The 23,504-nt window shown below is 37.2% G+C and overlaps 1 protein-coding gene across 2 annotated transcripts in view; it reads right to left on the bottom strand.

The window, feature by feature from the left end:
- Window positions 1-3,240: 3,240 nt before the first annotated feature.
- Window positions 3,241-23,504, bottom strand: part of CPE (carboxypeptidase E) — a 56,592-nt gene continuing 36,328 nt past the window's right edge. The window contains exons 2-9 of one of the 2 annotated variants that reach the window (XM_018071083.3): window positions 22,391-22,587; window positions 20,411-20,578; window positions 19,331-19,448; window positions 18,397-18,579; window positions 11,889-12,028; window positions 9,450-9,549; window positions 7,010-7,128; window positions 3,241-5,955 (exon numbers count right to left, since the gene is read on the bottom strand). In XM_018071083.3, coding sequence (XP_017926572.1) covers window positions 5,857-5,955; window positions 7,010-7,128; window positions 9,450-9,549; window positions 11,889-12,028; window positions 18,397-18,579; window positions 19,331-19,448; window positions 20,411-20,578; window positions 22,391-22,558 — 1,095 coding nt within the window. In that variant the 5' untranslated portion in view covers window positions 22,559-22,587 and the 3' untranslated portion in view covers window positions 3,241-5,856. Of the gene's footprint in view, window positions 5,956-7,009; window positions 7,129-9,449; window positions 9,550-11,888; window positions 12,029-18,396; window positions 18,580-19,330; window positions 19,449-20,410; window positions 20,579-22,390; window positions 22,610-23,504 lie in introns of those variants that run through there. The other variant, XM_018071077.2, reaches the window with a different exon arrangement.

The following is a 23,504-nucleotide window of genomic DNA, read 5'->3' on the forward strand; positions in this document are numbered from 1 at the left end:
GTCTTGGCCATGTTTAACCTATGAGATCCAGGAGCACTTCTCAGCCCCAAAGTCTTAATGTATGCCTGCCACGCTCTGGCGTGGAGTCAGAGGCATAGGCTAGCTCATTCCTCCTATACCACCAAGAAGGTGTAGCAGCTGTCATCTACTTCCACTGAAAGAAATCTAAGTATGCAGGCCAAAAGCAAGCTACTGGTCCAGTCCCTCTTCTGGAGACATGAATATTCCTGATGCCAGGCCAGGCCAGGGGACCTGACTGAACAGGAAGCTGCAGCATCCCAGGAAATTCACAGCTGTGCCAATTATGGTGTGGACAGTAGAGAGGAAGTTGTGAATGCCCCATCCCTGGAAGTGTTGGGGCATCCAGCCACCCAGGCTGGATGTGGCTTGGAGCAATCTGGTCTAGTGGAAGGTAACCCTTTGCAGAGAGGTTGGAACTAGATGATCTTGAAGGTCCCTTCCATCCCAAACCATTCTATGATTCTGTGATTCAAAGTGCAAACTTAGGATCCTTACAGACACCAGAAAGCCCTGTAATCCACTCCTGATGGGCCTTGGCACAAGTGATCCTTGAGCTGCTCAGGCTGGGCTAGTTTTTGACACACCCTGAGAGAGAACTGGAAGCAGCCAAGAAAAGCCACATGAGCGGATATTTAGTGAGCTGAAGGGAGGGAAGTCAGACTGTAATTTCGTACTGTTCTTGGCAGCCCAGTCTTCTCTTGAATGTTGTCCACAGTTTTTGAAATATGTTTAGTTTACCTTTTCTGCAAGGAGTGCTCGAATATGGGGGAAGGATGTTAGTTCTGCACCCTTGGATACCAGCACATGCACCATGGCAGACTGCAGAACAGATGATTGAACTGAGCCCATGAATTGGAATCTCCCATTACTGGATGGTAGTGCAACACTCTTAACCCCTCTATTGTTGCCATGCTACTGCCAAGTGAGAAGTCCATCTAGCTCCATGGGGTCCTGACCCCATCCTCAGTGGGTGAATGTAACAAAAATGGCACACAAAGTTACCCTTATATCTTTTACTGAGCAGCAGTTCGGAGGCTTAAAGAGCTGTAAGTTGCAACTGGTCCAGCTCATCTCCATTATTTCTACTTCGTGTCTTTCAATGAATCTCAAGTTCCTCAACCAATTCTACACATTGTGAAATGGTTTCTTATTATTTTGCATCTTTCTCCTAGAAAAGATGAAAAAACAACTACTACTGATGCAAAATGAGCATCCTTGACACCAGATAGTCCTGACTACTCAGATTCTAGGCTTGAGGGTCTGATAACAGGAATCTTTTCAGTGTAGCTTTATCTTAAGACTAAAGACACAGACATGCTGCACTCTTAGAATCTCACAGGCACAAAGCCCTATTTAGCCCATCACTAAATAATTATTAAAATAAAAGTCTGTAAAATCTACATACTTCTCAATACTCGACTGCTTCCAGTGCATTTCCAGATGTCAAATTCCCTCTACATTCCCAATGCAGGAGCCAAACTCTTCAGCTTCTCTCTTTAACAATTTCCACTGTGCACAGGGATCTGTGATTACAAAAATCTGTGGTGGCTTGACAGAATATGAAAGTAGAACAAAGATAAAATAATATGAATTATTAAACATTAATTCAGGGGAAATCTAGCATTGTGATGAATGATGCCTAATCATGGATGTGTTTAAGTCATTGCTGAAATATAATGCCTGAGGTGTGGAGAGGCAAAATAAGGAGGGATGAAGAAAGATCAGCACTGCAAGGCTATTTAACGCAATTAATACACTCCCACTGTCACAGTTAGTAAAAGTAAACAGCAACTGTTTGTAAAGATCTCATTTTTATATTGCCGATTGTAATACTTGCTATACTGCTGTATATCCTTGGCCTCCGGATGCACCAAATTACATCAGCTTCTCAGTTGTCATATTCTTCTCTCCCTAAAGCAGGTTTTAAAAACAGAAACTTGAAGCAGGCTCACTCAAAACCCTCACAAGCCGACAGGCAAAAAAACACACTGGGGTTTTTCTTATGCCATGACTTTCAGAAAATCTCCTGAGTGTTTTTGTTTTTCTGGGTTTAATTATGTAAGTCAGAAATACTGGAACAGAGCCTGTGTCAATGATCAAACCTATGAGTCAAATTAACAAGCAGTAAATTATTTATAACAGATGTAGCTCTACATAATAAACAGAAATGTTCACAGGGAATAAAATACCTGCAAGGAGATGATCAGAACAAGTATTTTGCAAGATTCAGGAAGGTAGAAAGAAAGCATTGCAGTGACATTTCTCAGTCCTGCATTTCCAGTGCTAACTACAAGTAGGAGACAAGACACTCCTCCGTTGGAGCAGGTTTACTGAGAAGCTCTAGCCAGCTGCTCTAACTCTTAGAGAGGCCGTCATGAAACTGCTGCTATTCTACAGCCTCACCAGACCCGAATCAAACTAAACATAGATATGGGAGAAAATCAGGCTCATTGGAACCACACCTTTTAACTTTAAATTCAAGCTCCTTTAAACCTATCTGTCATCCTTCTCTGAAACTTCTTCCTTTCAGAGCCTAATTATTAAGTGTTCCTAACACACTTGTTATATTTGTTAAAAATAAAAACCTCAAAGAAACTTGACAGCAAATCTTTCTAACATAACATAGTTTTAATTTACACTATAATGTGTGTTATTAGCAGCTCAGGACTAGCCAGGACTATATGTAAATTCACATATATGGATGTGAACACAACCTAGAAAAAGGAAAAGAAAATTAAGATGCAGTGATTTTATTTGACTGACTTCATTGTTATTATAATCCTGGCCACTGTAGTTATAAGGAATGCATAGTACCACAGGTTTGCAAGGATGCTGCACACTGTGCTTTCTAACCCTAAGGATCGATATGATCGATATGAAAAAAGATCTGTAAATATTGTGAAAGAGACATGCAAAATGTATGCCCTGTCCCCACACAGCAAACGCAGAGCACCTCATTACTATCACTTACTTGATTTAAAGGCCTCCATGGGAAAAGTGCTCAGAAAGATGTATACTCCAAAAGGTGGATGTTCAAGCACAAAGTTAAGGGGCTGTGGATGGCTCTCAATGGGATATTATCACTAACCCCAGCTCCTTTCTCTGTTCAAACAGCAAATTAATCGGCACACACACCTCACTGAAGATGAGTTTATGGCATACTCTGCAGACATGCACAGCCAAAGAGGTCATGTTTTGAACCTGTAAATTACTCACACATTTTATGTTTTAAATAAAACTGTAGATTTATTGTACAAGAGTACAGCATGTGCCTTTTTAACCAAAAGCTCAGCATCACACAACAATTTAATCTTCCATTAAACATACACAGTCCTACAACACAGCTCAGCTCAGCTAGGAAAAGCTACATAATGAATTAATTTATTAAGAGTCCTGACTACGCTGTTCTTAAGGATGTTTACCTAGAGCAAGAACAGTGGCAGTGGTTCTGGTGTTGTAACATTTAATCACTTTAACCTGATCTCAATATGGTAATAGCAAGCAGTCATCTAGAGCACAACGAAGAGATCACTTAAGGGACACCACATTTAATCTCAAATGCATGAAACAGTAGACCAGAAGATCTCAAACACATAATACAGGTATGGATTAGAAATCTTTTATGAGATCATTTTGATGTAATGTCTGCACTAACTATGCCACAGGAAGACTGGATGCATGACAGGCATTGTACCATGTAGTAGTGTCATTCAGATCAAAATTCTTATGTTTGGAAGAGGCAGAGCAGGGTATTCTGTACAAATAGACATTTGCGTTATTACATTAGTTTACACTACTGTAGCCATTTGCCCACACGCCAGCAGTCTCTTATTATAATTCATTTTTATACTATTTGCTTTGACCTTACCTGGTTCACTTAACAGCAGTATCATTATTGCCAGACACAGACACGTTCTGTGCTACATCTTAGCCTTTCAAATTGTCATAAGCACCCAATCTGGTATAAGCAGGCATCCTTTATGCACAGCGTTGTGCACAGCTAGCCACTAGTTATCAAGACACGTTCAGATAAGATTGTTTATTTGCCACTGGAGTTTCTCATCACAATGGAGATTCAAAGTTCATCACTGTATAACAACTCACAGTACTTAAAGTTCCCCTGAAATTTGGAATTAAACATTTACTACCCAAATGAGCTACAGGTTACATAGCAAACTCTTGATCAGAGAGAGAAAGCTTATGCCTTTTTATTACTGTTCAGTTTGTCAATGTGTGTCAGATCTTAAGCCTGTTCCTCTAAAAGGATCAGGTGCTACTTTTATTAAAGAATTTAAAATTCTCAGAAAACAGTATTTCAGTAAATTTTTAAATACTCAAAGGAGGTGAACTTGGATCCTACACCTGAACATGTGATTTTTCACTTGCAGCAGGAGCATGATAGTGCATTGTTGATTGGTTCTGAACCATACTGAATTCTTACAGCATAAGCTAAAATAATACGCTAATCAAAACACAGTGATATGAAAGAAACAGAGGAAGGAAATCTATATCAAATATCTGATCTTGAATTAAAATAGACCAGCAATAGTGTGTAAGCTTTCAAACAGATGAGATGTTTAGCTGCTATCAAGTAGCATACCAGCAGTTGTTTCAGAAGAATTATACTAAACTTGCACCTACTATGGTCCATGTGTGTTTTCTGATGCTGCAAATTTCAGTCATCTTAGCCAAAATACTGCAGTATATTAATTAAATTATTAAAAAAAAGGGGGAGAGCAAGAAAAATCTTTCTAAATCAGAGTTGCTTTTTGTATCATCTTCAAAAATACTGCAAAAATTTCACCACACTGAAAAAATTTTCACTTATCTTTCTTGCTTCTAGATTTAAATAAGACTAGCCAGAAGAAGAAACAAAGCTGGAAACGTATTCTTGACTTGCAAGACTAAATGCACAACCTCAGTAGATTTCCAGTTCATTGTCTAGACTATACTTTGGTAGCCTTCAGTGTACAGATTAACGTTTGGCTGATTACCTAGACACCATGCTGAAAAGGTAGTTATCTAACTAAAACAGACATCACCTGAAATTATTTCTTTTCTTGCTGTAAAACAAACACAAGCAGCACATTAACAAGATGCACAAGCTCCTCTTCTTCGCCCACTCAGAATTTTTAATTTGCTTAATAAGTAATGAGAAATAATTAAAACCTGATCTTCGAATATTGTCAACTGTTTAAGAAATAAAGCTCTCCTATTTCCTGTATTCATTCTATTCCACCTTTAATAAAAGTTTATGCAGATTTCTTCTGCTTACTAAAATGAAGTCAACTTATGTTTCTTACATATTTAAATAGCCCCAACACCAGAAACATAAAAAATGTTATAGTGAATTTTAATCCTTGTAAAACATTATTACACCACACACTGTTATTATAAATCTTTTCAATAACATCCATTATAGAACTTAATAAAGAGCACTGTCTATTACTATGCACTGTCAAATATTTCTGGCAGTATCAATAATTGACTACAGTATATTTCTTTTTTAAAATCGAAAGTTAACCTACATATTCTGAACTTGCAAATAATACACAACAGATCGTACTGTCATATAGTCATATAGGCTGCATATTCATTCATATTTTTCTGATTTGTATATAAGAGTACATTTTCTATAACAATATGAAAGAAAATTAATAACTTATTTATCTACCTAGGAGGCTAGTAGTTATTTGTAATCATATTAATCAAAATATGACTGAAAAATTCAAAGTTAATTACTGTGAAGTGCACAAAATCTAGAATATAGGGAGTTTCCACAGTACATTATACTAAGTCAACATAGATTAAAAGCTGTAAAGTCAAAATTCTCATTTAAAAATTTAGTGTTTCTGACATCATCTTCCACCATTCCATCAACTCTTCTTTTTCCTCTTCTTTTCTTTCAGACAATGACTCCAGTTCAAAATCAACCTGAGTAAGAGAAGCAACAAAAAATGTCAGTAAGACTTGTAGAAAGAGAGCAGTGTAGGCTTTTAAGAGTCATTTATTGAAAGAAATTGTTTAACACAGACATGGGGCTTAGGGAGGTACCTTCTATTTTAGACTAGGTTTATTCCAAAGTGTCTCGAGGCTGATTTAAATATGTGCAATACCAGCATATCAGTGCAATAACTTATCTAAAAATACACACAGGCCAGCAAAATTTCCAAAAGAACCAGACATTTGTCAAGTCTTTGACTTGTTTAAAAATTTCAAATGGTATGGGCCAATGAAATTAAAACTAATAGCCACATAAATCATACATCATATTATAAGAAGTATCATCAGCTTAGTGCTAACACCTAGCAATGCATATACCCTCACCGTATCAAAACATGTATTCATTCAATTTTATGCCAGCAAAAAGATCCAGGGAGCTTTTCCTAACATGGGGTTCATTAATGTAGATATGATGTGCTACTTTAATTGTTAAGAGACATCCACATCTGGACAGAGGGTGAATTAAAAATGCTTCTAAGATCTTAGACACAGTCTAGGTCTTAATCACCGTACATACTGGGCATCTACACAAAGAGAGGTCCATCACTATCTTTCTGCACAGAGCTGAACACTGGTTTTAAACCAAGCAGGTAGTCATTTGACAATTTAGACTGAACATATCACGTCTCAAGCCAAACCTCAACATCTCTTACTTTTCATGTTGCACTATTTAGATACATCCTGTAATCCTCTTTCTGATTGTCTATTCACACTTCAACCAATAAAATGTTTAAGTATCCCAACACTACCCTTCTCTGTGCCTTTTCATTATAAATAAGATCAGCAAGAGATTAAATGAGTTTAAAATGAGATTACTCTCAACAGCTGGTGCATCAAGTGCTAAAAGAGTAGATCTCCAGTCTTTCTAAATTAGCATATTCTTAAATATTCTGAAAAATCACCTTCTGCTTACATGCATACCATGAGGGAAAAGAGACCCTTTAAATATATAATAGGTGATAAACCAAGACATGTGAGCACTTACCACAACCGCAGGGCTGAAGGGCACAGCCACTTTTTTCGTTATTGCTAGATAGCCTGGTGCTGAGGCTGTAAGTTTGTAATTTCCAGGCACAAGCAACCTCCAATAATCACCATCCTTGGCTGTAGAGGAGAAGAAGAAAATCCAAATAAATATGTATAAAACTAATTATGCAGCTAAGTAGAAGGGGTATGTCAGTCTTTTATATTCCTGTCAGCCCTTTCCTTTTGTCTGTCTGAAAGGATTCTTCTGTAAGAGCTGTATAAATATGTCATTACAGATTTTCTCATTTTCAGGTAACCAAAACACTGATTTAAACTTTGAAGTTGTGCTGTAGACGCTGTGAAAGATTTTGCCTGCTGAGGCTGAAGGTTCTCCATCACACTGAAGAACAGGACAATATGGGGCATTACTCTACTTTAGAAGCGCACCCCAGCCATTGTAAAGTCCCTGTTAAGTGTCTGAGTTTCAGTTTGCAGTGTGATATGGATTTTTATTGTTCCTCAGTATTCTGAAAATCCAAGTGTAAATGCATTTTATTCTCATCAAATTTAAATAAATGGGACCACTTTTCTCACACTTCAGAAAAAGCTGTAAATCATCATGTCCTAGAATATTCCATGTGTACCACCCTTGAAGTATCATTGTCTACATGTTTCAGTATCCAGGCATTGTCTAGGGCTTTTTTCTTTGGCTCAGATAAACAAAGAAATGAAAGTTTAATACACTCAGGTGAAAGAGAGGATCCTACTACACTGTTACTGTAGATTATCTTTTTCAGTCACAGAACCAAAATGCATCATCCTCTTCTACAGAAATGACCCTATCCTATTTTCACAAAGACTCAGATCCTCCCTGCACCAGCAGTTGTGCAATTACCTAATTTGTCACAGGCTAATACTTCCAAATTTCTCTATCTCCAAAAAACATTGCAAGGCTATTCTAAAGTTCAGTTAGCAGTCCATTTAAAAGACTTAACCATGCTCTTTCTGCCAGTCCCTTAAATGCTTTTTCACCACATCTGCAGCTACACAGTGCACAAAGGGAAATATTACTTAAAAGTCTGCAATTCGCATGGTCAAAAAATGTCAGTAGTCAGTCCAGTTGTGCCCAGATTTTTCTCTTCATAAAACAGAAAGGAAAAGAATACTCTGTAGAACTACGATAATGATCTATTCTAATTCCTGGCAATGGAACAAAGTTGAATTTCAACTCATGAACAAAGAACAGGAGAAAAGCCAAAGAATATTTATGCTTTATTTTGACTGTGCCAAAATTCAAGTACTTGTTTTCCTCACTCTTTTGACAATACATGACTTTAAGGCTTATACACACACAATGATGTGGAAAGATTAATGATTTTTTGTACCAGAGAAGCATGAGCTTCTCTCTCATATGCCTCACTCTCTCCTACCTCAAGATGCCTCTTTTCACAGCTTATTTCCTTTTTGTTATGCCTGAAAATTTATTTCCAACCTCTATACGTTTTGCCTTCTTATTTACAGTGAAAGAAGATGACTAATGTTTTCACAGACTGTTCCCCTGCTTGGCAGAAGTGCTGGCCTCTTGGAAGGTGATGCACAAACAAACACAAATTGGAGCCACCTGAAGATTCTTCTAGTCCTGTTTCATAGTATTCTGCATTCTGTAACACTATAGTGAGACATATTATTGAGAAAATGACCATAATGTAAGATCATGTATAAAAAAATGACATTTTCTTATTGTTTGTCTAATTAGTATCTTGTGCAAATAAAAAAAATGTCATTCAGGATAGGACAGCATAGGTCTACAGGGCAGACTGAAAGTTGGCACTGTGTGAGCTAGCTTTGAACTTATTCCTAGAATAAAGCACAACATCACTGAAGAGGTGACATATAATTTTCTGTGAACACCAACTAACACAATACTTTCACCTTTTAGAATCACCTTTCTGAAAAAAGGTCACATAATTGTAAACAGCAGAGAGAATTTACCTTTGTGGAAGGAAGTTATGTAAATTGAAAATCTGTCAAGAATTTACATACCCAAAGGTATGATTGCATTGTAGATAATATAACACTTTTAGACTAAAATTTAGCCTTCAAACTAAAAACAGCACTGCTGACAGGACTTTAAATCCTGGTAGAGCTGTGAAACACTATTTGCATTATAAATCAGAAAGTCTAAGCATTAATAACCAAGAGCCTACAGAACCAGCTCACACCAGAGATCCATGAAGTCACGAAAACCAGTCTCAGATACTTGGAGAGCAAAATACAAGCAGAAGATGCATGAAATCCTGCAGACAACAAGCTTCTTGAGGCACAGCAAGCTTTCCTGGCCTCAAAATTTTGCTCCCTTAAAGCTTCAGTTAAAAAGATGTGAAATGGTTTCAGGTTGCTAAGCAGAGGTGAAGCAATATATCTCAGCACTTCTTGTTTTGCTAAGGTACCACACTCACCTGATGTAATGTCATGGCTTATTCCCTCCACAGAAATTGTAGCATTTGCTATTGGATTGCCTTGAAGATCTTTAACAAACCCCTTCACTCCTCGATGAATCTAAAATAAATAGGGTTGGCAACACAGTAAATAATTGGAAAATTCTTAAGAAAAGATGGCATTTTTTGTCAATGGAATATCTACTGATATATCTAACAAAGCATGTCTACATGTTGACAGCTATCAATGATAAATACTTAACATCATAATGGAACAAAGAATGAAGAGGAAAAATAATTCAGCAGGTAGTTATAATAATTTACCTGTGCAATGCAAGCAGTTCTCAGAAATATGCAGCAAATCATAATATATATGACTTGAAAGTCTTTATCATATTGGGGATCAATGAATCCACTGAAAAGCTTTAAAAGAGGGCTTTGAAAAAACCTTCTCTTTAAGAAAAATTTAATCAACTTTAAAAATTGCGAGATAATAATGGACATAACTGCTTAAAGGTGACACATTATCAAAGCAAATGCGGTCACTTGGACTTCAATGGGCAATCCCTTTGTGAGATGCTTGAGACCTCTGTTGTGCACCCAAAACACCCAGGTTTTCGAGCTGGGACTATACAGAGTCACAACACTCCCCACAAGGCAATGGTGGATCATGTCCTAGTTCCTTCTTGTCTCCGGGCAGCAGCCCCAGCAGTACCTACCTTGACTGTTCCTAGCATATATGAAATTAAAGCACTGATTTGACCGCAGTGTGTGGAGTCCTGTCAGCATACCTTAAATGCATGGTTTGAAAGCAGGCTGAGCTCCTCAGAGGCAAGACACTGAGGATCAACTGCTTTTTCATGGCCTGAAATAGGGAACTCTCAGTGCTGGGAAGAAGGGGATGTTGGGAACCTGTGTGGAGCTGCATTTCATCGGGAGCCTGGAAATTAAGCAGCGAAGTACTGTGGAGTTCAGGCTTCTCTCTGATTTTGTGATATTTGAAAAGACTTGTGGAACCCAAATTTTATTTTGAGATATTGATGTTCCCCTTTATGAACCTATATGGTATATTCAGCTGCTATAGTTTAGTTCAGTTTCCTCTACTTCAGGAGAAGCCTGATGTAGATCAGCTTAGAAAAGCAGAAAGTACATATTTGCACTATCCTCAGCAATCACAGGGGAGCTGGAGCACAGAGCTGGACCTTTTATCCTGCAATAAGATAAAAACCAATGCCAAATAGGCCAACTGAACTTCAAGGATAAAGCCAGCAGCTCTGCAGGAGCAAAGGAAGTTGGCAAAATAGTATCTTACACATGAATAATTTTGAAAATGCAGTGATAACATAGTTTGCCACAAGTCAAAGAAAATTAACCCATGTGCAAAGGAGCTGAACAATTTGAGATGGATCTCATAATCAGTGGGTAAAAACCTGCAGGATGGGTACAGCTTTTTCCTGAGCCCACATATAACTTATTAACAAAACAGTATAATTCAAACATTTCAAGTATTTCAGATTTCTGACTAACTAAAGCATTTCTGCACAAATAAGTTCTTAAAGAAATGAATGTATTAACTGATCAGATCTGCTAACCAAGTGTGTTTCTGATTTCACAATCTCAGGTGTGCGTCCATTAATGATATCATATATATTTGTAATCGTTAACTACAATAGTCAGGCTTCAGAAATTCAATATTCCCACACTGCTTGGAACCATCATTTCAGCGCAGCTTGATACATTGGCATGAAACAATTAAAAAATGCAATCAACCAAAAAAACAGCAACAAAGAAAACCCCCAAATACACACACAGATCTATTTCATGAGCCTTAACTTCTAACAATCCCTTAGCACAAGATTATATAAACCCATGACAACACTTTACACTTCTACCAGATTTGGTGTCATTTTTAATGGAATCATCGCACTGACAGGTCTGTACTATCAGCAGCTCATGCAGACAGAGAGCAGCAGAATATCTACAAAACCAGGATTAGAGATGTCTCATGATGTTACAGTGAACTGCCAAGCAATCACAGTCTAATCCAGCTGTCTAGGTTCCCTGTACATCCACAGAGCGATCCATCCCACATCTGTACGCACACTTTAATATCTGCAGAGGGTAATCCATCTCTCTTAGTAAACACATCCTGCTGGGGGAGTGAACTATGGAAATGTGTATTTCTTTTCATTGAGGAACCCAACACAAATCATTTAAATTAAATGTCTGCAACAGCTTAAGCAAGATGAGATTAATTCCGTACTATAACATCTTCCTTCTTTTCCCCTCTTCTTCCACTTATTTAGAAATATCACACAGGATTTACCATCTTAGAGACAGATAGGAATTACGGAGCAACATCTGGATTAATATGAAATTTGAATTAGATGTTTACACAGCAGAAAAGTTTATAAGTTTTATGTACAATAACCAGAGTTTTGCCACCCTCTTTTGTGTTACCTGCTCAATGTAATTTATAAGGGAGTTCTTATTGTCCTCCCAGTAGCCCTTCAGAGTTTCTTCAGGTGGGAACTTTTCACAGCTAAGTTCCACTGTGATTTCAAAGCAGTTGCTGCTGAGGTAATTGAAATCCTGCATCCCTGCAATGCCAGAAAAGAGAATTAGTGATGGATTTCGCATTATTCTGAACTAAATAGAGGGGGACACCTGAGATGCTGGTACTATTCAGAAAAGAACAGCTATTGGTGCAGTTCCAGTTAATCCACTTAGTTTTGAATTCAGAAGCTTTGTATCAGAGAAACCAATTGAACAATTAATTTCAAAAAAACATATTCTTCCAGGGAAAGCTTAAAAAAGATTTGGCACATGGCCTGTATACTTCTACTTAATGCTGCACCTGGCCTGTATACTCCTACTTCACACATATTTGGATAGCTGACATATACATTACATAATTTCTCTTTGGGAACAGAAAATTATTTCAGATTATGGCTAAAATATTTTTATATTAAAAAAAGAAAGACAACCACTTTGTAAACCAAGAATAATGACAATTAATTATAAAGCAAATTAAACATAATAAAGTGACATTGAAAAAGAGGTTTATAAAGATGGGTCAAAAATGTGTTGGGGCTTTTTTCCTTAAAATACGGCATTTCAAGTTAGTAACATTTTACATGAAAAACATCTGTTTGTCAAGATTTTCTGCATAGATTCAAAATATTAAAAAAAAATACAAAAGAAATCCTGTAAAATTTATTTCCATGGAATTTTTTCCATAGATAGGGGTATTTCCTACCCACTCAAAGCCTCTGCAAAATCAGTACTGGATAGCCCTCAAGAGAGAAGAGAAACATCATTATTAATTGAACATTAATCATAGAAATTTAAAAATATATGCAGCATGATAACATCATCATTAGGAATAAAAACTTGATGCAAAGTATGTGCTCTTTCACCTTTCTGAGCCCCTTCTCTTACCACATGGATATATTGGCTATTTTCTCCATTTGGTCAATCAATAGCCAAAGAGGTTTCCAGGTTTGTAACTGGGTCAACAAGCTGGAGAGGGACTGTGGCCATCCCCAGGAGGGTTATAAATATATTCTTTGTGGAAGCTGATGGAGAACTATCACTTGCCTTCCCATTCTATCTAGCTAGCAGAGTCAGTGGATTCTCAAATGGAGGACTGAAAAGAAAATCTCTATCAAGCATTCTGAGCATCTCCATGGAGGTCACTGAAGGATTGAAAAGTGCTTCTAAGACAGTTTATTCATTCAGGCCTACATTCTCCCAGACAAGCTACATGAGACCTAATGTAGTCTCTTTACCAAAGCATCAGTGTTGTTCAAGGTTCATAACTGACCAGAGAGCTGATGTCATACCCAAAACAGAATCCCGAGGGCAGCAAACAGATTGAGTCAGGTGGGATTTTGCCAACACATTAGGGTGAAGAGTTTATTTTCTGCCAACCAGGCAACAAGACTCCTAACTGCTGATAGGCACAAGGACTTTTCAGATTGCTAAAAGAACCTTTTTATTTCTAAACCTTTTTTAGAAAAATGAGGACACAGAAGGCAAAGGTGCTCCTGCAAAGGATGGCTCTGACATTCCAACCAGCGGAACGCTAGATGGACCATGCAAGAGTACACAGCAAGAGAGGTGTGGAATCATGAGTTAAATCCTGACAGCAGTGCTGACTGCCAGGCATCTGTTCTACACACTAGATATCGCTGCTTTTCTTGATTTTTGTATTTCTTCTAAAAGAAAGAAAGAATGCATGAAGAGGAGAACTGGGAGACAAAGGGTATTATGTAATTTTACTGTGGTGCCAACAACATTGACCATTGCTGTTCCAATTCTCAAGAAATTTCACCTTCCCCCAAAGTGTTACTCAGGAATGCCCTAGTTTCTCAAGAACAGAATAAAGAAGTAATATATTTTCCAGTTTTGTGCACAATGGCTATACCCTATAGTTTGTTTCCCAGTTCCTGGCCTGCTCCAAGGTTTATGTGTTGCTTTTGAAAAAATTCAGCTTCATTGAATTGCAGGTGATGATCTGAATCTCTGGGACAAAGAATGGGTGGAAGCTGGCCTAGATTTAAACTGTGGCCTATTACATATGTAATCTGGAGTGCACCAGGCTGTGCACTCTTTACCTGCACATTCAAGATGGTGATTAGGTGCAATATCCAAGAAATCAATACATATTTACAGAGTTACAATACATATTTAATACTTTTTAAATATTAAAAATATTTATTCAACCTTGCAGCAACTTTGCTGCTACTGGTCAAGTCCTCTAACTGCCCTATTCCATCTGATTGTGTACATGGCATGTATTACATGCATGCACATCATCACACTCCCAAAGCCTCTCATTTTAACAAAGTATAGCAGTAACTTTCTTACACTTTAACAGCAACCACCCTCTGAAGATCAGAAAGGCTTAGATTCTTCAGATATAACTGAGATTCAGCAATGAATGCCCTTTGCTGACCATGAGTAAGACTTTCCTTTGAAAACACAAAGCCTCCCCTGTTGCACTGTTCTAGTCTCCTGAAGCACTATACTGTCTCTAGGTTAGTGTTTACATAAATAAGCTTAGAATATGGGAAAAAATTAATTTCTTCATGTTTTAAAAAAGGAACGCCAAGCTTTCCAAAGGGAGCAGAGTGCAGGGTGTGTTCCTGACATCCATGCATCAGAATTACTTAAGACTACAAGCTACAGCACTAAGCTAGTTCAGCCTCTACACATAGAAAAGACAGTAACATTCAGCAGGACAAGATGAACTTGAGCCTTGTGCATAATGGGGAAAACAGTTGCCTCCTACATGTGTTGTATGAAATCCTAAAAAATCCCTAAAGCTGTTACCAAAACTGGCAATTCAAGTAAGGAATTAGTTGAGTGCCAAGAGTGATTTGAGAGTATCTGAAAATAAAAATAATAATAATAAAAAGACATTTAAACAATAGCCTAATAGTACAGCAATAGCAGTAAGCTGCTTTGAAAAGCTATTTTTGCAATGACACGAATCTGATTAGACTCAGGTGACTCTGTAATGACAGAACAAGCAGAACAGGCATGTGGCTAGGTAGTAATCCTTTACTATCTGCTCTTCTCATTTATAGTTCCTAATAGATACTCCACACAAAAAGTACATTAAAAAACCATTACGGATGTTGAAAAATTGTGCACTAAACAGCTAAGGAAATGCCAAAATTAAAGCTGTTTGTGCAAATTTAATTTGGCTTTCTTGTGCATAAGTGAAATCATTAATTAAATGCTGATAGGAGAAAAAAAGTGTTAAAAACAGCATGGTTTTTATGTACAAACTTGTTTCTCCCCAGAGTCTGACGGCTTAAAGAGCCATTCCTGAACACAAAAGAATGACCTCTTTGCCTTTGCTTGCTGTCTCTGAAAAACCTATAAGGATCAACTAATTACAGATGGCAACTACTACAAGTGTAACACACATAATGGCCTCAGATTTAGCACCAAGATGCTATAGGGGGGAGCTATTTTCTCTGTACCTCTGCTCTAAAGAAGAAAGTAACTATTAAACAGGTAAGGGTGAGAAAAATCTCACAGTAAAGCATATTAAGAGAGAGAAGCAAGTGTCAAATATTCCTGTACATCATCTGCTCTCTCCATCCCAAAAGTTTAAAGTCCGAAAGCAGAATTGCCATCTTGTATGAGGCTGGTGAGGAAATCCCGAGGTCAGACAAAAGGGAAGGATGGAATAGGAATGCAATGGAGGGTTCATCCTTACTACCAGTTTGAGACAAGGACTGTTACCAGATGTTTCTGCCACCAGACGTTCAGCCTTCCTACCCAGGCACTCGGAAAAACACACAAAAGTAACCCACAGTCACATGAGAGCACCACCCACATATTATCCCTGCATACTGGAGAACCAGTGAACATTGCTGCCATCCCACCATGCAGGCCTGTCTTTTACAGAAGGTACAAGTTCCTGTGGGTGAATGATACAAAGAACAGATACGACACAACTGGGGGCTCAATAATAAGCTCTACAGGGCAACAGCACCTATAGGGATTCATTAGAATGAAAAATCATCCTTTCCTAGGTCAGAACTCTTGGTCTCATGAGGTACTGTCAAAGGCAGCCTCTAGAAGATGACTGGGAATAAACACAGAAAACGGGCAAGAGTGGGTATTGGCAATAAAGTGGGAAAATAGGCAAGAGTGGGTACATTCCACAGAAATGAATGCTTGGCTTTAGTAGAAAAATGGGAAAGGAAGGGAAAAGGAGAAAGTGGGGGATGACAGCCCACAGCAACCCAAGGGTGTGAACGCAGAGAAGTGCTACCTTAGCTCTGATAGGAGCAGATACCACAGAGACAAGGTCTTCAGAGATAAATTCCTAACTCTGGTAAGGATACACAGTGGAATACTTTTCCTACATCAACACAAATGGCTTTTCAACAGCTTATGCCACTAACTTTGAGTGCATTACCATATGGATAGCAAAAGATCACTGATACAATGCACAAACTAATTGCCTAATTTTGATTTCCAGACGGAGCTTTCCAGACTAAAGTTTCCAAGACAATTTTCACTTGAACTGAGCAATGTTTAGTTATTTTCCTTAGCAGTAGATATAAAAAGAACAGAACTGGTTGCACTGAACTGCACCAGTTTTTTTAAGTCAGCAAAAACTACCATGGAGGTTTTGTTCAAAAGTTGCAGCTTGTCAGTTGATTTCTACACTTAGAGGAAAATAAAAAACAAAAAACCCACAAGAGACTCATACAGTATAGTCCAAAGCATATTGTTGTCTCTCAGTTTTTTATTAGCTGCAACATATTAGGATCATAGATCCTGCTTAGAAGTAGAATTCCTGCCTACTAACATCTGTACAAATACATGAGAAAAACAAAGGCCTCGCTTGAGGAATTTGCAGTCTAACTTAAAATAAGATCCAAAAAGAGGAAATAATTCAGACTTTCCATAAGATTTTCCAATGGAAAAATGTGTCTTAAGCGTGTGAAGTTTAGACAGAATCAAAGCATTTCATCAAAACAATGGAAAAACTGGTTTTCATAGTAATTTCCTATGGAAAAAGAAGCTAAAGTTTTATGTCCATGTTTTTACAGTTAATACTTAATATTTCATTAAGATAATTTTTGAACTGAATTGAAACAAATTTTAACTATTAAACTTCTCAATATTTTATTTTTTTCAACTTATGCAAACTTTGTTTTGTTAAGGGTGTTTTAATGGTCCCATTTCAAAGTCTGTGAAAAGCCTCTCACAAAGGGAATTTTTTTTTTTTTCTGTTATTTTCAAAAATGTCTTCACACCCAGTCCCTGGTACCTAGTACCTGTGGTACCACAGCAGAGGAAAGATGCTGCCCCTGTGAAGACAGGGAATAACATGTCTAAGAATAAGCTGGTGATCTCTGGCTATGTGAGCACTATTAGTCGTTGTTCTGTTTCTAATTTCTTCACATGAGCTTAATTATTTTCTTCTAATAGCCCCTCTACTGTAAGAGAAGCAGAGTTCGGCTACCACCTAGGCTGTCTAATGCTTTGAGAGATTTCTACTCACTTCAGGTAAAAATTTAAAATTCAGTCAGAGACTGTAATTGAATATCAAGAGGTAAGCAAACAATAAAACTGTTACGTGTGTTCAAAGTTATCCAGTATAAATCAAAAAAGCCAAAGCACAGGCAAATCACTCCAATGCAAGCTGAGTTTCTAGCTCAGAATATCCAACTCAGTTTTCACTCCAAGCTTAGTAGTAGACTCAAAGATTTAGATATCCCTATGCCTGTCTGCCTCAGTTTCCAAAGAAAATAACACATAAAAATTCTTAGTATAAAAGAATGAAATGTCTCATTTGAATGAAAAGACTCATTTCAGGCTACTCTTCTAGACTTCTGCAAAATTAGTCTGGACATACCCATAGGAGCTCTACTGTTCCTCTTAGCACAGAAGGCTCTACCAAAGTCTAGGGTGACAGCACCTGGGCAGAATCAGGCACTAACCAAGCCACAACGTATGGAGACACAGGTATCTTTGTGGTTGGTTTTGTTCCCCTCAAAATCAAAGTCCAAACTCTTGTTTTCTACAACACTGCAAAACCAGGCCTTCCCCACTTCCTTCAGGCTTGGATGCCTCTGTTATTGAGGTTTAAATGAAACATCAGTAGCCCGCTTTCATCAGGGCTTTGTTTTTTACTCTTTTCTTAAAAAAACCCAAACCAAACCTTAAGCTCTCACAATAACAGACAAATCACTTGCCCACTGTAGAACTATTAAATTTGCAATGACCTGAACCCTAAGTGAAGAAACACCGTAGAAAAAGCAATAAAAAGGAATATTTTAGTAGGCACCACAGTGAGCTTTATGGGATTTTATAGATGTACTGCGGTGAGTGATCAACCTTTGATTTAGCCTTAACCAGGCCAAAAGTCGTGGATAACATAACTCAAGCTCAAAATATCCCGCGACCTGGATCCCCCATGCGGTGGGCTCACCTCCCGGGACACTGTACCATGCACCACCATTGGTTGTTCCGTCCACAAAGCTGCTGTCATCGTCATTTTTACGACATGGTGGTCTGTTCGGATCAGACATAGCGGGATTAAAAGAAGAATAACTGCGGGCCAGGCTCTGAAAAATAGCATCATCGGGGCAGGAGCTGTATTCATGAGCACTACCTAGGGAGGAAAAAAATGTCCAGGAACAAGGATTGTTAAAAGGGCAGTCATATGACTGGGCTCACAACCTAGATTACCAGCACTGCACACTGGAACTGTGCCTGGAAATCCTAGGTACACTGAACAAGACACAGGTGTCTCCCTAAAGAGTTTTATAGTCTGATATTAAAAGGATTTGCAATTAAACTGAGAGAGAATTGACTGAAATAAGAGAATCGCAAACAATTTAATCATTTCATGAAACTTCAGTCATTTCCTTATCCCCTGGTAGCAGGGAAAACAAACTAATATTTCTGTATACTATATGATAACATCTCTGCCAGAATGTGATCCTTTTTATAAGGGACTGAGAAAGTGGTAACAGTGATAGTTGTTTCTCTTAGCAAACTACTGCTTTCAGAAATTCATTTTTTACAGGTGCAAAAAACCTTAGCCTAGACACATCTTTCTCACTTCATTTAACAGGGTACAAACAGCCCCAGCTAATTTAAGAGCTAAGTTGCCTTGATTAAAATATCTGAGGGACTATGATTCCCTCAGGTATTACATCATTTTTGTCACATAAATCTACTGAAACAAACTATCATCTTCAAAACTAGAAAATATGGTCATAAACATGTGATTAATATGATAAAACAAGCCATTACAATGCAATGACATAATGTTTACAAAGTGGACCATAGCCAGCAGTGAAATAAATATAGAATGAAGCTTCTCTCCTGCTATTTCATGTTAACTTCCATTTACATACCACTCCGAGTCTCATCATAAGGATAGTTTGCAACGAGGTCTCCTCCATGAAGATTGGCAGAGAGCACAAAAGGAATATCCATTATCCAGTGAATGACACCTTTCGTTTCAGGAGCAAGCTACAACAAAATAGCATTACCAGAAGTTATAAACTCATAATTCCATGTAGAGACATTCAATTTAATACAAAGGGCTTAATTATTATCACATACATTATACAAGACAGATAAATGAACAGCAATTTTATTTTGGCTTCAGATAAAACTAAACAAGTCCTTTATATTAGATTTATAATTATATTAAGTAGATTAATACAAGTTTAAAAGTAGTGTAAGTTAGCTCAGAATGAGACTACAAAAAAGCAACCTTTTACTTCTTCTCATTATGGATGGGAAGCCTATTAAATTTTACACTAAGGAAAATAAACTAATTCAAAATAAATGTTGGTAGGATGCAGTCTATTCTCTGTATGGAAAGTAAAATTACTTTATTAATAATTTGATTTTGAAGACAGAATACATCTATTAAGGCCACAGTCCTATGGGACTGCAGTCACAACACTATATTTTCTAGAACCTCCTCTGGGGAGTAAACACAACAAGATAAAAATCCCTCCAGATATATGGCTGTATATTGAAGGCTAACAAAAAGGCATGTGTTATATGTGAGAATACTTATTGAGCCAGCATTGTAATTAACCACAATACACAAATGAATTTCTGGCAATGGTAAAAATGCAGAATATTTCCAAAAACAGCTTCAAATCAAGGGAGAAAGCTACACAAAAAAAAAACACAAACAAAACAAAAAAACAAACTAAAACAAAAAAACCCACCGTGGTTTGAGTGAGGAATTGTCTAAGGATTAAGTGATACAGATCAAAAGGGTTTACTATGGCAAGTCACTTTGAGGAAAAATTCAAGAAGCATCAGATGGATAAATTTAACAAAATTAAGAAAATATTCAGAAGAATATGAATCATAAAGACCATACACACATATCTTAGAGGCTGCTGCATGTTTGCTTGCATAAAAGGGAAGAGATGGGCATGTAAGTGGCCTGATATTCAGGTTGTACCTACCTTGGGATTCTGGTCCACAGCTTTTTTCATGTTTTTCAGAAGATGGTTGTTTGGGCCACCTTCTTTCTCATTAATGTAGACTATTCTATCAAGATCGGGAAAATTTCGGTTTAGATCTATCCCTTGGGCATTACTTCGACCAACAAACCAGTCTTTAAGTTCACCAGGCTGAATGAGGAAAGGGAACAGAAAGAGAAGGGAGATGAGTAGATTCATGAGATTACATATCAAGCTTTCTATGTGTATGTTTACCCCTCACGTGCTTGAGAATAAGAAGGGATCATGCCTCAAACTTCTGAGGCACCAAGACCTGAGTCACCCCTATTTCTTCCTAGACCTCTCTGGGAGCAAAACCAACCTCTGTTTCACTGAGGGTCTTGCAGGACAGGATTATTCTCATCAGGGCACACTTTGACTAAGGATGGATAAAATTACCAGAAGTACAGATTTTTCAGTGCCAGCTGTGTCTTCCCCAAGACTTGGCTTTTCCCCTTTGTTTCCCGCCTGTGACTGTGAATTACAGACCTCATTTTAGTGAGACTCAGAGCAGCTGTAGATTTATCCACCAGCCATGAGGAATGTTCACACTTGTTTAAAAGTTCCTCTAAATGGCTTTAAGAAGGACCCTAATCTTTACTTGAAACTTTTATTTTATTTTGCCTGTTAGCTTTGTTCACTGAAATGGTAGCACCAAATAAAGATGCAATGAGAATTTTTGCAAAATCTTTTCTTTAAGCTGATTCTCTAAAATAAGTTTGGGGTTTCATTAAGGAAGTGACTTCGGAACACATAGTTTTATGTAGCTTGCCTCTGTATTTTTTTCAGTACTCTTTAAAGCAGGCTTAGTCTGGTTACTGATTTTGTTCTTGAAGTATATTGAATCAACTGTCATACACTGTGTACATGACCAAGATACTTCTTAATTAGAATAGCAGCAACACTAAAACAAATTGTATTATAAATCATATTTAACTTGTAAGGCAACATATAAAAGTAGGTGTACTTTGGCTACAGAGCAAAAGTTTCCAATAATATTACAGAATCTCTACAGAGAAAGAGATTTCAAAGCAGTAAAATGCTGCACCAATTTGAGGACAGCTTTTGCTTCACTGCCACGAGAGGGAGACATATGACCAAATATAGATTAAAAGAGGGCTGTGTGTTTTTTTTAAAGACTTCATGAGAACCAGCTTAATAAAGATCTTAATAAAGTTTGGGTTATTTAATAATAAATTAATAATCACATGAAAATTTTCAACATTTTCACATTAATTAAAAAAATAAATTCACCTTGCACACAAGAGAATTCTTATTTTGGTTTTGAATATAATACACACCAGAATCTGTACAACAGGGTCGCTGTTTGGCTGCCATTTGCTAGTCATGCATTAATGCATTACGTGTTTCTTGACTGAGTCATCACCCTAAAATGCATACTAAATTTTTTTGACTAATACTTTAATTAAAGTGCCTCATGCTTAAACTTAGAATCAAAGTTATTCATATTAAAAAAGATGGCTTGAAAAGTTTGTTGGTTTGGGATCAAGTTCTGATGAATGTAAATAATTCTTTTAAGTGCATTTACATGAGAATATTCTTAAAGAAAACATCAGCTTTCCCTTTTCTAACACTTCTGAAACATCATGTATCACCAGAAGCTACTTGTTTAGGAAGCAGTTCAGTCAGTGAACTTAGATGAATATTCTTTCATCTAAGAATACGCATGAAACATAAACATCATTATATTTTAAAATACAGTAAAGTCACAAGAGAGAAGGCTATTCATTGAAAAGTCAAGCATAAAATCCTCCCCATTAAATGTAACAAGCCTACTGTACTATTAGGAAATACTTCAGTTTTGTTGTTGCATTCAACAATCACCACCAAGAGTACATGTATCTGTAAAACTTCCAGTCCAAGTGTCATTATAATCCTGAGACTAATAGATATTGATATTCTTAAACACATAGCCTTACAAACCTGGGATGCTGCCTTCTCAAAGCCATCTGGATTCAAAGATGGCATGATATGGATACGTGTGCTATGGATCAAGTTGATAATGGTATCATTTCCTTTCTGGTATTCATTACACAAGTACTGAGCCAAGAAGATGAGTAATTCCCTTCCAACAGCTTCATTCCCATGCATATTCCCAACATATTTAAATTCTGGTTCTCCTGCAAGAAAAAGCAAGAACATGTCTTAGAACAACGTGTAAAAATCACCCACAGAGTGGATGACACAGCATACCTGAGATGTGGGTATGACTATTACTACAACTGGGCACAGTATTCCCAGAAGCAAACCTCCTTCAAAAAAGTGGATTTAGGTTCTTTTTCTAAACTCTAGCTTAACAAATGCTAATTAATATTCAGCTGTTTGTCAAAGTCAGAGAAAGACCATCAGAGGACAACACAGTGTGCCAAAATAAATGCTAAGCACCAAAGTTAACATTATTACTTTAATATGAACTACTGAGATCTAATTCAATTGATGCCTCAATACTGCAAAAGTATGTCTTGATTAGACAGTTTTTAAATATATAAACTTACACTAACAAAGCTTCTAATCTTTAATGATCCCTCCAAGAATAGGTTAAGCTTACTGCAATACACAGGCATTAAACTGCAATTCTTTCACAAAACCATTACCAGTGAACAGCTCTTGATCATAGTGATCCAAAAAATATTACTCAGCATATGTTTTGGATATTCAGTTGATATGTAATATGTATTCAATGTATATTATCTATATAAAAAAGCCATCCAATATTCCCAATTGCTCATAAGTCTCATTCTCATGACCATGGACATAAAAATCACACAAGATATGTCTTATAGAGCCATGAAGTATTTATCTTTTAAAAGACTACATTTTGGGCCCTAACTCTGGAGAGGTTTTAGTATACATGTAAACGACTGAATAAAATTAAAAGGAGTGTCCTGGAACTAAAATGAAAAATATGATACTTTCTGGGCTGAAGCCCCTTTTTCCTTATCCTTATTTTAAAATCTAGTTATGTTGTAACTGCTTTAATCAAACATTCAGCTGATTATATGCTCTGAATAGCCTTCAGCCACACTTCGTGACAGTC

The sequence above is a fragment of the Manacus vitellinus genome, unplaced genomic scaffold, assembly GCF_001715985.3.
Source record: "Manacus vitellinus isolate BGI_N305 unplaced genomic scaffold, ASM171598v3 scaffold_0_pilon, whole genome shotgun sequence".
In the NCBI taxonomy this organism is placed as follows: domain Eukaryota; kingdom Metazoa; phylum Chordata; class Aves; order Passeriformes; family Pipridae; genus Manacus; species Manacus vitellinus.